This window comes from Malurus melanocephalus, unplaced genomic scaffold (assembly GCF_030028575.1).
Source record: "Malurus melanocephalus ecotype Western Australia unplaced genomic scaffold, MMel_1.1 scaffold_82, whole genome shotgun sequence".
Classification (NCBI taxonomy): Eukaryota; Metazoa; Chordata; class Aves; order Passeriformes; family Maluridae; genus Malurus; species Malurus melanocephalus.
This window is the reverse complement of record NW_026623314.1, coordinates 1655424-1669426: the sequence shown is the minus strand read 5'-3', so window position 1 is coordinate 1669426 and position 14003 is coordinate 1655424. Positions and strand designations below refer to the sequence as shown.

The window sequence follows — 14003 nt, the reverse complement described above, 5'->3', positions numbered from 1 at the left end:
GGGAGGACCATGAATGGACATGTGTCTGTCAAGAATGTGGCATTTTGTTGCCTGGTAGAATGACTGTGAAGGGGAGAAAATAGGAAACGGAAGGGTGGAAGAGAAAGAGTGACATGGATGTCACTTCTATTAATATGTTACCCATTATTCCTGCCTTATATCAATTTGTGGCTTCTCTGGACCCTTTCACAGCTTTCTTATTACTATTATTATTACTTTGCCTACCTCAAAAAAAGTTCGTGCATAGAATAAGTACTCTGTCCAGCTTCATTTATTTTCTTCCTCAAAACCAAAGCCAGGTGTTTAACCCTCAGTGTGTGCTCTTGTTGGTGATACCTAAACAACTAGACCAAAGGGTTTTGATTCTTAATATAGATGACCCAGTGCCTGTAGGGCAGACACCTTTCAWAGCTAACCCACTAACAGGGTGCAGTGCAAGAAGCACAGCAGAAACTTTGAACAAAAAAACTTTGAACTTAAAATCATATTCTTGTAACACTGGTCCACGATATTGTACTTCTAAATGGTGGTTGCTAACCAAGGTATCCCAAGTTTTTAGGATAAGCAAAAGTTAYTTGCATGACCATGCATTTAATGGAAGTTACTTTAAAGGGACAGAGAAATAAAAAARTTCTGTCACTTTTTTGTTAGGAGTTAAAACTGATCCTGTGCAAGTTACTTCCTTTTCTCCATTAGTAGCAATGTGCATGTTCCTAATTCCMGTATAAATTAGAGCTCATCTGTATTTTAGTATCATGCCTTCTAGGAGTAAATCATTCTGGAGACCAAGAGGGCCAGGATTGACAAGGGAGAGTGGGAGAGTCMTGATGCCCAGTCTGCATTTGTTTAGCTGTTAGCAAGTGGCACTGTGAGTAGGGAGTCTTTAAAGGAGCACAAGTGAATTGCAGCAGACCTGGGATGGGTGGGAAGGTGATTTTTTTTTTTGTTGTTTGTTTGTTTTTTAAATTTTTTTGCTGTTAGCTGTCCCATCTGTTGATGCAACTTCTGCTTCTTAACTAAGCTTCTAACTTMAAACTAAGTTTTAACACTGGTGTTACTTCATTCTTCTTCAGGGACATTCCAGCTATATTACACACCTTGACTGGTCCCCGGACAACAAGTTTATAATGTCAAACTCAGGAGACTATGAAATACTATACTGTAAGTATGAAATTAAATACACTGGAAACAGAAATAYGTATTAGCTGTCAGAATATTTAGGAAAGTGTGTTTGATCAGGAGTGTACAAAATGCTTCCTGACAAAGGGACTGATTTGAACTTGTGTAACCTGATATCTTGATGTTATTCAGAGCTGTGTGTTACCTAATGGCAATGCCAAATATAGCTTACTTCTTTACAAGGTCATAAATCAGTTTAMCAGCACAGAATTTACAGAACAAGTGGCTCTACATTTTGATGTTGGCCAAAAGTTCTGTAGATTGAAAATAATATATACAGTTGTCTAATTAGTGTCAACAATACCAGTTATTTTGGGGGAATAAAATCAGTGGACCTGTGCCACAGTTCTCTTCTGGGGTTTCTTGTTTGAAACGTTATGTTGGCTGGTGGTGGTGAAAACTAAGAAAAGCAGTAATGCTACTTTCATGAGTTACTGGTAATAATGTTTTTGTGTTTGTCTTTTTTTAATATGTGAAAACATGAATATAATACATAGTGGTTATGCCAGAAGTTCAACATGAGTAGTGTATCTGTTTTTAAATTGTTTTTTTGTATTCTTGTCTTCCTATGGCTTGAACTAGATCCAAGAGGATTGTAGTTTTTCCCTGTACAGGCAAGAATAGCTAGCTGTTTATAAATGTCTGTCACCTTAACATGTTTTTTCTGCCTGTCACAACTTAGGTTTCAAATCTAGATAGTGCAGTCTATCAAAAGGAAGTGTTGGTGCATAGAATTTCATATATAGGGAAGAAAAGAACTGTGACCATGGCTTGGTGTATTGCGAGACAATCTTTACTTTTCTAGTTAAAAGTTGAAAAGCAGTCTAAGACATCTCTGGCAGTAGTTGCTCACTGTTTTAAAAGCACAGCTTCCTGAATGATATATTGAATTTTAGCACATCAGTGGAGCTGGTAGGAAGAAGAAATTATTATGTTACAGACTCTATTAAAGCATTTTGTAGAGTTAGTAGCAGGGTACTCAAATTGCAGGAAGTGTTTTTGAGGTTATGCTATCAGAAGAGGGAAATGAGAAGTAAATATGACTCATAAAAACCAAGTAAAGCTTCAAGTATCTGGATTTGATAAAGTATCTGCATCTGATCTGGACTGTCTTTGCCTCTACAGTATAATTCCAGWTTGGGTTTAAGATTCATTTTCTTGCTGGCATTAGCATCTCTTTAAAGAGCATGTATGTAAACATGATTTTGTATTGCATAACTCATCATTCACTTTTTTTTTTTTGCAGGGGACATTCCAAGTGGCTGTAAGCTCATCAGGAATCGTTCTGACTGTAAGGATATAGATTGGACAACATACACTTGTGTGCTAGGCTTCCAGGTGTTTGGTAAGCACTGTTTAACTTGTTTTTAAGCTACTAATGCTGTGCTTTCRTAGTTTTGTTTGCTTCAATTTGTCATTAGAAGTGCACTGTTAATGATTATTAARGATGGTGCTGAGATTACAGACCAAAATGACTGACCACAGTATTAGTCTGTGATAAAGATCACCAAGTGTTCTATGGACAATGTACAATTGATTTCTATAGTTATTGAAGTTTGGGGGTTGACTTTCCCACTGTCATTTCAGGCTACCAGTTTGGAGGCACTGAAGCAAAAAGCTTATATTTTAAAGTGCTCATATGGCTCATTTGTGTGTTCTCCTTTGCTTACCTTGTTTTGGGACAGAACAAGAGTGCGTGAGTGTGGGTTGTAGTTTATAAATTAAAATCGTGCCAGCACTTTGATACCTGTAGTCAAAAGTGAGTAATATACTCTGTAAACAGTAAAAATGCTTGAAAGTGTAAACAGATTTTTACCTAGTCGTTTTCTTTTAAAATGTGCAAAAACAATTTACAAAGCTGACAGATCTGCTTTTAATAGTACCATTTAGTGCCATTTTAGACTGTGGCAAAACACTTCAAACTGCTTTTGCTGTAGGCAGCTCTGTTGGACRTAAGTGAGGTGCCCCTCTGTAAGGGGTTTAAAAGAAAGGTTCAGTCTCTCATTTGAAGTTGTGTGAACAAGGTGCTGAATGTCTGTCTTCCACCACTGAGATCAGGCACCTGCCTCTGTTCTTCATATTGGTGGAAATAGCAAAAGCAAGTAAATCAACGGATGTTTTAGAGGTGAGGGTTAGGTCTACAAATGTTCTCTTCACAGCTACCGGAGTTCAACTTTGAACCAGTTTACATGCAGGATAGAAGAAAATCAGTAGAGTCCTTTCTGTAGCTTCTGACATCTCTCATGCATATTTAAGGACTGTCATGGGCTTATAGCCCAAAGGAGCATATAGCCTCAAAGGACTGGTGTGAGTGCTAGCACTGACATACTTGCGTGGCATATTGGTGGAGTGGAGGGTGCTTAATAACCAGCATTTCCTTTTTGGATACTAAAGATCTGAGGCAGAACAGGAAAAATAAAGGGACTGGAGAAGGAAGCCCAGTAGTTGATAAGCTGCATAAATATATCTGAGTTCTTTGGARCTTGAGGCAGGTAGCAGAAATAAACAGGAGTGTGCACTTTCTTGAGCTGAATGCTGTTGCTTATTGCTTATTTGATKAAAATACTGGCTTCCATTAGCCTGAGAACTGGAACTAGATATTTGTAGGTGTTTTTATTCAGTCTGTCTGAGTGAAGTGGAAGGTGGTGGATGTATCCTCCTGAAGCTCTTTTCACATAAGCCTRGGCTTACAAGGAACTGGACTGCACCAGTCATTTCCTCACTGGCTTTGCTACTGTGACTGAAATAATAGTGCAGCACAAAAGCCCTTTTCTAAATGGAGTGTTGGATGGTTCAGGAGATGCCACAGAAAGTGGCAAGCAAAACTGATGCTAATATAATGCCTTTTCCAGGAGCAAGGAAAACACTTTGTAAGGACTGCATATTCTTTCTGGAATAGKCTTGGAGCTGAAACATTTTACATTTTTTTAGAGAGTACTTAAATCTACCAGAAATGYGGAGGTAGCAGATTCTGTTGCTACTGAACTTTTACTGCTACATTTTGTGGTAGAGCAGACAGAATAAGGGGAGCAGCTCTRTGAATCCCAGGGCTTTCCCAGAAGTGTCCTTTACTCCTGACGTAAGGAGGTGAGATGTGGGAACGCAGAAAGAGTTTGTTTTCATGTCTAGACCACTGGCTTTGTCCTCTTAACAGATATTAGATGGAAGCTGCTACGAGTGACTGGGGYCAGGCTGGACATGAGCAGCTCCCATAATCACTGTTTCGAGAAACCATTTTACTTTTTGCTTTTAAAAGTGGATAAGTCATCTGATGGATAAGTCAYAGTCTGCATTCTCCTTTGGATTAAYACAAACTTTAAGCACTCTGCATTAAGTTTAATTTGTCTCAACTGCTCTCAAAGTCTTCTGTGTTCCAGAGGACCTGGGAACAAAGTAGATAAAGCAGATAATGTGAYGGTATTCTGAGACAGACAGAATATATTTGAACTTCCTAGCCAAGATTCATCACGCCCTAATTTTATAGTGTCTGCTAGTCTGACACCCTTTGCAGAATCTTAAAATTATGGTTTGGCCTCAGACAAAGGCAAGTATTTTCCCATTAAATCAGACAGTGMAGCTAAGCCAACCTATCAGATATTTCCCAGTCTTGCTTTGACCCAAGGGTCAGCTGGCTCAGGGATCCAAGCAAGCCGGGGGCTGCTCACTGATGTTCAGGAAAGGGGGTTACGTTTGTGGGATTTGAGCTTTTGGGGGTATGTGTTTTACAGTTCAGCTCTGTGGGTAGTATGCCATAGGATCAGACATCACACTGTTGTCAGCAGAAGGAAAAGCATGGAAATATGTGGTTTGGATGAGAATAGCATCACTCCTTTTGGCAGTTGCTGTTTCTATTGGCTCAGCAGTATCATCACTCTGCACCCCGAGCACTTGAAGTCASTCTCTGGTTTGCTGCACATTTCCCACACTTCTGTCTGAGCAGTTTCTTTTGAGAGGCTTACTGTTTAGCAGAATTTTTTAAATTGAAGTACTGCTGTAGTGCCTCATGATAAAGTCCTATTGTTTAGGGAATTTTATTATTTTTGCAGTTCTTCAGAATTTTTGCAGTTATATTAAGAACTCAAGACTCAGTCATATTAATGTCTTGGATTTTTTCGTGTTTTCCTGATGCATTGAAAGCAAATCCTGCTGTCTTATGACAAAGGATTGCCTTTGGAGCCACTAAAGGACATTGCRAACATAAAAGATGTTTAATAAAAGCTTCTATCTTGAATATTAGTCCTTTTAATCTTAAATTAAAAATAACGGGAAATTAAAAAGAAGAGGAAATTGCATAGTTCTTTGTCAAAGTCTGCCTAAGGTGGTAACYGAAACTTCAGGCATTTATTACTCCCACATGATGACGGTATTTCATATATAGAATGAATGAGGAAAGGCAAAATTCATTCATGTTGACCTGCTTGAAAATTCTTAAATATTATACATTTTTCACTTTGATTTCATCAATGAGAGAATACTAAAATGTTTCTGAATACTTTCCTTAGCACTTCATRTCTTTATTTAGTAAATTACCTACTGTGTAGCTTATTGGCATTGTAACAAGTTTAGCAAACTGCCTTTGTTATTCTTCAGAGAAAATAAAGTTCTTACTCCACCCACTGAAGAATGGGGAAAAAAAAACCAGCTTTAAAGTTAAATGCTATTTGCCATTTTGCTTAAAAACAAGAATATAAGGCAATTCTGAGTTGGCTTTTTGTGTTKTATGAAATAGTGAACAGCATATGGTTTTTATTGTACCAAAGTCAGTGGCTGTAAGGGAGAAAGAAGGTATTTTCATATCTGATAATCAGTATTCCTCTCAGTCAGTCAGACACACAGCTTTTTGGAGTTGGGGGGAAATTTGATGGGGGGAAATTCCTCCTAACYCCTAGACCTAATCAGAAACCCTGGTCTGAGCTTAAAAACATTKTACCTTTGGCATAAATGAGTATTTTGTTGCTTACCTTTAGTTCAGTTCTCCTTGCAGATGTGGATTGTCTGTTTCGTTATGGGCATCTCTAAGGGATTAATTTTTTGTTTAGAAAATTTTGTTTATAGTCTCCCCTATGCCAAATTTGATCAGTGTTTTTCATCTAGAAAATGTTGTTATTCTTTTGTCTAGACACATCTGTCATTTTTTTAATTGAAAACCACATTGTATTGTACTTGAGCACTTGACAGCCCTTACATGCATGAAACTCACACAAGGCTGTGTTTCTRTGCAGAGTATCATCAATCAGTTGTCTTCTTTGAGTTACACAAATACTAAGATTTAAAAATACAAGAAGTCAAACAAACGAGAGAAGAAACCAGTAGAACCATAGTGTACAGTACCTGGGTTTGTCCCATGCTTCAGCATCACTGTTGCTTTTACAACATCTGTGCATGAATGACAGTAGTAAGAGTTACCAGTTTTGGCAGCAAACTTTATCTAAAGATAAGGTTTAAACAAAACTGAGGTTTTAGACAGGAAACATGTTTTAAGCCCGAGATGTTATCCTGGCTGAAACTGAGGATTTGGGAGAACAGGAGGTGGGGGAGCAGCATTAGATTAGCAAAATATAATGACATTTAATGCAATCCACATTCCATTTCCCAGTTGAATTTCTGTCTTACCTTTTGTTCATCTTGCCTTTTCTTACAACTTTATAGATTTTTTTTTTTTGTTCATGAATTGTCTGTTAATTTGCTTCTGAAACCTCCATTGCTGAATATCTGCTGTATACTTTCCTAGGAGTTTGGCCTGAAGGATCAGATGGCACAGACATAAATGCCCTTGTCAGATCCCATAACCGAAAAGTGATAGCAGTTGCTGATGATTTTTGTAAGGTCCATCTCTTTCAGTATCCCTGTTCCAAGCCAAAGGTAAGTCTAGAATATTCTAGTCCATGTGCTTGTTTACATTGCATGAAGCTTTCCTTGCTTCCAACATAGTTGTTTTGGAACCTGGCAGGCAAATACTTATTTTCTATCCAAGAACCCTCATTAATCTTACATATAAAATAGGAAGTTTAAGATAATATAAATATAAAACAATATAACTAAAAAAAAACATAAATAAAAGTCTTTACTCTTGTGAACTAAGATCTCTCTTGAAGGGCAGAGCAAAAATAGTRGTAGTTTTAATATTGTGTTTCAAGTGCTCTTCTGGTCAACATGTGATTATCTTTCTGCTTGTTTTCAATAGGCCCCAAGTCACAAATACAGTGCTCACAGTAGTCATGTGACAAATGTCAGCTTCACTCATAGTGATGGTCACTTGATCTCAACTGGAGGCAAAGACATGAGTATTATTCAGTGGAAACTTGTGGAGAAGGTAACTCTGCCACCAAATGACATTGTTCTGGATATCGGTGCCASCAAAGTGCCCATCCCTGCCAGTGAAAACGCTGTGCAGTCTCCTGCGCATCTCCCACAGCCTTTTAACGAAATGAACCAAAATGAAAATGTAACTGGCAGCTCTCCGGCTTCCTTGGAGAGCAACTTGGAGCAGTCTGCGGAGGCCAGCGAGGAGCAAAGCGAGGAGCAAAGCGAGGGAAGCAGCCTGGACCCTGCTGAGCCAAGCTATGAGGAGCCCTCCAACGAGCTGAGTGAGGAGCACAGCGAGTCCACGGTCACAGAAGAGCAGCAGGATAACTCACCAGTGTCTTAATGCTCCCAGCTCAAGGCAGTTGTTATTTTCCCTTGGTGTGCGTGCTTTCATTACAAGGGTGAGGGTTCAAATAGGGAAGAGTAGCTGAGATTCATGACCACTCCAGATTTTGAGTTTCAGTGGATTTTTAGTGTGAGCTTCAGTTCAACATGTGGAACCATCCCAAGGGCCTGATGGTCTGTAGCAAGATCTGGTCGCAGTTAGTAGTGGACATTACCATAGATCCATTTCAGTTCTGAAATTGCTGTCGGGAAGTGGCGTGAAATACATGCTGGAAAAAAGGTTTGCTCTGAGAATTAGCTGAAGTAGACCACCTTAACTATGTGAAAGTGCTTTCTGAAAGAACTGAGCTGATGGGAAGTGCTGAGCTGTTCCAGCTGGGGAGCACTGTGCTGCTTTTTCCAGGTGCAAAGACAAACAGAATGAAAAAACCAACCAAAAAGCTCTTTGKAGGGCTGTTTTCCTTTGTTTTTTCTTAATGAGAAAAATAGAGGAAAAAATAATGTAACAATGCCATGTGTATGGCGATACCTTCTTGATCTAACATATGCAATTTTCTAACACTGCTAATTCCTCATGGAGTCTGAATGTGTTCAAAGTTGGTCTGCCCTGGGTGCTGCTAGTTCTAAGGCAAATCCTGTCGAGGAATGGTGTCAGCTGTTCCATTTTCACAGACTCTATAGTAGCAGACTAACCAAATTCTGCGTGTTTCACTTTTCATGACCTGAAAGTTGACTTAAACTATAGGACATAATTKTCTCTTCAAAGAATTGCTTGCCTGGAGAGTTGGAAACATGAGAAAATCTTTACAGTGACTTTGATATGAGCAGCAGAGGAAGCATGACAAAACACAGAAGTCAGATGGGCTCCAGAGTTAAACTTTAAGCCTTCAAGCAGAACTTGCTCCATCCCTAGTATGAAAAATATAAATATAGTTAACTTAAATTATTAAATTGGTGCTTAGAATTAGTAAGTTGATAACTTTTTCTTCTGAGTTTTTAGAGGTAATTCTTAAGAATCATTAAACTTCAGCCTCTACTTTCTGTTTTTTCCCTGGCTCCTTTAGCAGTTGTGATATAACTATACAGTAATTTAGATGATGATGATGTGATTTTTTTTTGTTTTGTTTTCCCTAGACTTGCTGATCTATTGTTTTTGTGATTTTATTTCCACCCCATCCCTCCCTGGGTTGCTCTAAGCCATGCAGCTCTCATGTGGCTATACCTGGCCAGTTACGGGATATCTTGGCATTCATTATGCATTTGGAAAGTACTTTTTTTACGAAGTTTGTCAGATAGCTACATTTTTTTCTTAAGTGCATACATTTCCTACTTTAAAAAAGGTGTMGTTTTACTGGCAGATATCCATTTCCTATGTACTTGTTTATATTTTGATTACATAGAATTTTCTTTTTTAACTTGCTGCATTGTGCTGATATTTTAGTTCTTAGTTAGAATATCATGTTTAGAAACTTTGGATGAGTTCATAAGTCTTAATTGTGCAAGCGTTTACGTGATTGTGCCATTCCAAAGTGCATCAAAACTGTCATTCCCTTACTAGTATCTTCTCAGGAGAAATGCTACAGATCAGGTATTTAGTCATCATTTGGAAAGATAAAAACAAATGGACTCCCAAAGGACATTTAGAACATTTATATATAAAATATATAAATATATATATACACACATATATATATATAGAAAAAAAATATCCTCTTGTTTACAACAGTTTCAGAGAACCTCAAAGTAGTTCCCTTCAGATGGAGGGAGATATGGATTCCAAGCAACCCATCTGTTTAAACTGTGCTCTGTACATAGAGTTTTACTGGAGAGCTCTAGTATGCCTGACTTGCAAATTTGCCAAATAGCAGCAGTGGAAGATAAAGGTCAGCTCATCAAAGTTCTTGGTTACAAATGAGGAATATGCTGTAGGTTTAGAAAATAATCTTAGTAAATGAGAAAGAATAGTAGAGCTAACGAGGCACAGAGAGCTCTGTCGTTTTATGAACTCCACATAAGCAACACATTTCTCTTGGAACATCTGTCACCTGGGGTTGCCATGTAAGTGAGAGTTAGAGTTGTGATATTCTTGTGTAGTTCAGAAGACTCTACTAATATGCAAAAAGCCTTACAGCTTTCAATTGCTGGCAACTACTGTTTAACAAATAATKAAATCTGTGATAATGGATGGAAATGGGTGGGATTATGTAACTGTAGATGTTTTAGAAAAATAATTGTGAATGAATTATGATTAAGAGTGTTTCATGTGAAGATGTTTGAGCCATTTCTATCTATCATGCATTCCTGTCTTGAGGCAGAAAACTTTGAAGATTAAAAAAAAAATAAAAGAATCAAAATATTGCAGTGTCTTTCTCCATGTCTGTTCTGGTTCCTTCTGTATATAAAGTAGATGCGGTCATCACAGTTGCAATGTCTGGATCCGTGATTTTGAAAGAGCTTTTTCATATGCTTTTTTGATAACCTCCCAGTCCGTCTAAAAATAAGTTAACTCAGCATTATGAATAATGTTGGCAGACCTAMATATTGCTGTTATGTCTCAAAAGTTCTGTGACATTTCCCTTTCCCATTTGTCATGAAGAGCCTACTGGCAATTATCCTTCTTTAGCTAATTGATAAGTGGCAGAGTGTTATCAATAGGTGTTTGTCTTGCTGCCATGTGTCTTCCACGTTCTGCCCAGAACTTTCTTCTGGAAGTCATGTGAGAGGTACAAGCTTATTTTGGCTATAATGTATTAAATAACACATTAATAATGTTTCCCTATTCCTCATGGTCTCTGTCAAGTTGCAGATGCAGAAGGTCACAATATGCTGAGTATATTCCTTGTGAAACATTCTGKTTTTTTAAAGGCTTTGGATCATTCACATTTCTCGCATCTGGTTTCTGTCCTTCATGAAAGGGGAGGGTGGGGTACAGAAGGAAGAAACCTGCAAGATAGACARATACCTCATGTTTATCCTCACTTAAAGGACAAGCAAACAAAAACCATCATTGCCACCCTGAGTTTGACTGGAAACCTCGACTCTTCTTTTCCACCAAATTGTCAGGAGAGTGCTGTTCTCCTACCATGAGCAACAAGCAGATGTCCTAAGGTCATGCTGTGCTGTTCCTGGCACACCTGCAACTATGCAATGCTGTGCTTTCCTATGCTGTRCTCCCTTTCTCTCCAGCTCAAGGCTTTTGCTGCCCCTTCTCCTGGGATTCTCAGTGAGGCAGGAGTCTCCCTGGAGAGCAGGTAAGCTGGTCTTTGAGTCCTTATTTGCGATGCAGGTGGGATGGGCCTTCCAAGTGCCCTCTCTTCACCTGGGWCTGCAGCATCTGCTGTCAGCTCAGGAAGCTGCAGTAATGATYTTTGTTGTGTGGAGATGAAGTTCAGGGTGGAAGCACCACTGAGCTCATAAAACTATAACAACATCCCATTTTACACAATGGAGAACTTAAATTCAATGTCTCTATTAAAATGTTTGTATGGTTACGTAGTAAAGCACTGCAAAGTTATGGAGCACCATGCTTGTGGACTCTTGCAGTCTGCGTCCATATGGGGTGAATCACGTGAAGTGATCCTGTTTTTTATGGATATGACTACATAGTTTGGGTGTTTTTTTCCCTCAAGTTTCAGGATAGGTGAAGAACTGGTGGGAATGTGGATGGGTAGTGATGAATGATGAGYTTCTTAGGTTTGATCTCACTGGAATTCTCATAAATAACAAGTACTAGTTTCTGCATATGATGCATGTCAAGTTCTAGCCTCTTTAAATCATCTCTAGAAAGCATAGATGCTGACTCAGTCTATGAAAATAAGGCAAAAATTAAATTTTGGTTATTACAGTTTACACTGAAAAATATATTGTATTTTCTGCTTTGTGCTTCACCCCATGTGKTACACCCCGTTAYATTTCCTTCMCTTCAGTGCAGTATTTCTGTYGAATCAGGATGAAGCAAGTAGATTKTCCTTGTGAAATTTAAGCTTGGCCAAACCATCCRAACAAAGAATTCTCATTTCCACAGCCTCTTGCCAATAAAATATGGGCTCCTGGCAATGGAACGGTTAATGTTACATGAGGTGGATTTCACTTGAGTGATATTTCTGCTGCGTGTTTGCTTTCCTCCTGAACAAGTCCAAGCCCGTTGCCTAATCTTTATTTCTGACAGATGTTTTATGTACTAATACTTTAATCAACTGAGAATGAAAAACTGCTTACAGTAGGATTATACCATTCAGAACCCYGGCCAGTGTACACATTTTAATGTATTTAACGTGTTTGGGGTGGCTTTGTGTGCTCATACACATATGCAGACATCAAATGGATATGGCTACTCTAGGCTTTTATTTTTTTGTGGTTATAAAGATGTGGATGACTTCACAGTTAATTAAGAAGGTTGAGAGCACGGAACAGAAAGCATTCCCAGCAGAATGGCAAGGCACAAGGATTGGGAGAGGAGGGGTAGTGGTGGAACTGGTTTTACCAGAGCTGTGTTTCTTGCACTGGTTCCCTACCACATACCCCAAATTTGTCTCTACTAGGTTTTGTCTGTGTGCTAAAGCCTATAAAAGCTTCCACTTCTGTTGGATGTATGGGGTGGTTAAAAGGTGGTTTTGAGAAAGGAAGTTTATGGAGATTTTTGACTGAATTTCACTTTTAACAATTATAGAAAACAGCTTTCTTCCAAAAAGTTCTACTGAGAAACTAAAATCTGCAAACAGCCKACATCTTTGAGGGGTATGTATGTCCTTGTGATTTTTACAGCCCAGTATCCCTTTCRGAGGAGGACCTCTGGACACTTCCCAGCTCTCACCAACCAAGGGATCTCCAGCAGGGCCAGCAAGGTCCCTGCCTTGTTAGCAGCCTCTGCTGTGTAGCTCTGAGTGTGTCACAATATTTTCACTCTCAGATAACAATAACCACTGCACTTGTTGGTTCCTGGTAAAAAAAMCAAAGAACTTTCTCTTAAGTTCTTAAAGCCTTTCTGAATCATAGCCAGTTACCTTGTCACAGCTTTATTTTTTGCCAAGTGCCTTTAGGTCACTGTTTSTAGAACATGCTTTTGTCTGGTGAGTGCTCCAGAGAGCTCTTGTTCTGCTCTGTTCCCTTCTGTGGGATGTTTCAGCAATGCCRTATTTCCATTGTGCCTTGCTTGTTTTGCTGGTTGACCTTGCTCTGAATCCTCTYTGTCACACAGCACAGGGCTCATCACCCTGCCCATGTCACTGCCCTCCCAGGCTGCAAGCAACAGTGACATTTGCTTTAAGTGGTGCTTTAGAGTTATCTCAGTTTCCTTTAAATGTGCTCATCATCCCACTTAGCATCTCTGAGTGTGTGTGTGTCCCTTTTCATTTCCCCCACAGCTCGATCAGAGATCAGTCCTTGCACTGGCAATAATTTTCTCCTTTTTAAGTCTGTTCACACTCTGCTATGCACCTATAGCTGCATACAGGAAAATCAGAGAAGAGAAAGGACATGAGCTGTCTGCATCAGACCAGGGATACACCTTCAAATGCTATTAGGATGTAAGTGCAAAAATCCCTGGCATTTTGTACTCCCTCACTGTCTCTGGTGTTGGAGGGACACTAGCAATAGGACTGGGAACTTATAAAATCATGTATGTCCTAGGTAAAAGGAGYTTGGAATAAGCTCAGTGTTACTGCTGCATCAGGGAATGCACCTGATAGCTCAGGAAACAAACCAAAAAAAGCCCRCAAACAAACAGAATTGCAGCTAAAGCTTTTGGCTTTAGCAAAGCAGGCAAAAAGTTTTCCATCTGACAGCAAAAGAGGAAGCAAGCAGAGCTACGGAGTATGTGCACAGAGCAGCCCACTGTATGCCAAAGTTGCTCTTGCTACTTTTTCTCTGGTCCAGAGGTAAGTGTGAGCAGCAGTCGTGCCAAGGGTGGGCATTCTTTCCTGAGGATGCTGCAGATTTTACCTTCTTTTCAGCATTGTGTTGGTCCAAATTTGTGCTTGAAGAACCAGACAAGACAGAACTGAGAGCAGAGAGAGAGTCAATGTCTTGTCCATRCACAGGTGTCCTCTGTTACTAATGCTAAACAGATTTTCATGGCAGTCTGATGTGAAATGGCTGTTRTATAGGCAGGGCTCCTGAAAGGATCCCATTTGCCCCAAGTTYGGCAAAGGGAAATGAAATGTCAATTGAGCATG

At 39.2% G+C, this 14003-nt stretch overlaps 1 protein-coding gene across 2 annotated transcripts in view; it reads left to right on the top strand.

The window, feature by feature from the left end:
* EML4 (EMAP like 4) overlaps positions 1–10218 on the top strand; it is a 145142-nt gene extending 134924 nt beyond the window's left edge. For both annotated transcript variants that reach the window (XM_057367670.1, XM_057367669.1), the window contains exons 21-24: positions 1074–1161; positions 2426–2524; positions 6911–7041; positions 7364–10218. In XM_057367670.1, the coding sequence (XP_057223653.1) occupies positions 1074–1161; positions 2426–2524; positions 6911–7041; positions 7364–7828 (783 nt within the window). In that variant the 3' untranslated portion in view covers positions 7829–10218. The remainder of the gene's footprint in view (positions 1–1073; positions 1162–2425; positions 2525–6910; positions 7042–7363) is intronic.
* Positions 10219–14003: the final 3785 nt, after the last annotated feature.